Source organism: Tupaia chinensis, unplaced genomic scaffold, assembly GCF_000334495.1.
Source record: "Tupaia chinensis unplaced genomic scaffold, TupChi_1.0 Scaffold000346_1, whole genome shotgun sequence".
In the NCBI taxonomy this organism is placed as follows: Eukaryota; Metazoa; Chordata; class Mammalia; order Scandentia; family Tupaiidae; genus Tupaia; species Tupaia belangeri.
In genome coordinates, this window is record NW_006159840.1 from 975,876 (window position 1) to 977,678 (window position 1,803).

A 1,803-nucleotide genomic window follows, 5' to 3' on the forward strand; every position below is an offset into this window, starting at 1 on the left:
AGCGGGCCCGGTGCTGGCTTGGAGGGCATGCTATGGAGTTCTCCGGCAACGGTTATGGTGATTACGGTGGGGACGCCTCCACTGAGCAGAGCGTGTGGGAGCCCTGACCTCTGGCCCTTCCTGTTGTCATGTATCTTTCCACCAGACAGAGAGAGACGGAGAGACAGACAGAAAGTGAGAAATCACCCCCCCAGGGGGGATGGCCACACCGCAATCCCTTCTCCTCCATTCTCCTCTCGGGATCTTGGGCACGCACACACACACACACCCAGCGTGAGTTTTAAGCCACTGGGTCCAGGACTCGAACCGCGGTCGACTACATGGGAATCCAGCAACAGAGCCATTATGCTAACTGCTGGTCCCAAGCTGAACTTTTTGACAGTTGCCCTTATGGGGCCAGTTTATTGAATGGTTGTCCTCTGATCAAGTATTTGGATTATTTTAGGCACAGACTTGTGATTTTTTCCCTGGGGGGGTTGCCAGTGTCTTGAGTGACAGATTTCATCATGTGGCTATGGCCCGCAGCCCCAAGATGAGGTCGCGTCTCTGGAGCAGTCCCGCTATTTCTCCCCGCTGCCCTCCGCCTTCTCTGGGTGGGAGGAAGTCCTGTTGTATGGCTCTCGTGTGGTGTGTCTGGTGGCCCTAATGACAGAAAGGTTCGAAGCTTCAGGTCATCATTACACACGCCGTTCCCCGAGCGGAAAAGGAAGCTGGCCCAGCTGGCTCTCATCTCACGTGACTGTTTCTGTGGGACTTTCCTGAAGGTGTTATGCTGAGGGGGTATACTGCCTTTTTTATTTTTTCTTTAAAAAGAAAATGTACCAAGGAGTGTGTGCATTTCTAAGAAATGGGGCGGAGAGTGGTAGGGAGGAAGGGAGAAAGCACCTCTTATGCCACAGTCCCTTCTCCGTTTCTCCATCCGTTGGGATTTGGGGCAGACACACTCATGTACCCAGCGTGTTTTTCAAGCCACTGGGGCTGAGATTTGAACCACACCGTTGGCCATATTCCTATCTGGCTCCCTTAGCCACTGGGCTACTGACCTTAACTGCAGTGCCCGGCTGGGAATGGCGGAATCGCTGGTGTGTGTTTGGATGACCCCGTCCCCAGGGAGGGCAACTGATGGCCATCGGCCTCCAGGCCGGAGTGGCCGGGGTGGGGCCTCAGTGTTGGGCTGGATCCCCAGAAGGTGTCAGGAGGGGAGACTGACCCTGGGCCGGGATCAGTTTCTTCCGGAGTCGGTTCAGAGGGGACAGCTTTGGTACTAGGGTATGTGTGTGGCCAGCTGCGTCTCCAGGCTTGTGCTTCAGGACCCCGTTTGCCCTGTCCTGAGAGTCCACAGTGGGTAAGCAGGAGTGGGGCGGCTCTGCCCTTCTCACTGCATGTCAGCATGGCCCGCGGAGCTTGGTGCGGAGTCCTTCGGCCGTTCCTCTTACCCCTGCCGAAACTTGTTTTCAGAACAGCGTCTCGTTGCCCTGTCTGTCTCAGGCGGGGCTCGTTTCCTTGGCTGGAGTCAGAATTGTGGGACTTGTTAGGTTGGAGCCTCTCCCTGGGCTGGGAAGTCTCGGGCCGATGCTGGGGGCAGTACGGCCGGTGACGGGACTTCTTTTCTCGTCCTGTCTCCAGGATGAGCTTCGACGGCGACAGTGCTGCGGGCGATGGGCAGGCGTACAAGGGGCTGTCGGAGAGGAGCCAGGCGGTCGGGGCCATCCTCAGCCTGCTGCTGGTGGCCCTCACTGGCTGCCTGCTGGCCCTGCTGCTCTACAAGAAGGAGAGACGGGGAGGACGGGGGGGGGGGGGGGC

The 1,803-nt window shown here is 57.8% G+C and overlaps 1 protein-coding gene across 1 annotated transcript in view; it reads left to right on the forward strand.

Annotated features, from left to right (window-relative positions):
- Positions 1-1,803, forward strand: part of IGF2R (insulin like growth factor 2 receptor) — a gene marked incomplete at its 5' end in the record, with an annotated part of 104,333 nt that overhangs the window by 97,679 nt on the left and 4,851 nt on the right. The window contains 1 exon segment of the mRNA XM_014589243.1: positions 1,627-1,779. Within this exon segment, the coding sequence (XP_014444729.1) occupies positions 1,627-1,779 (153 nt within the window).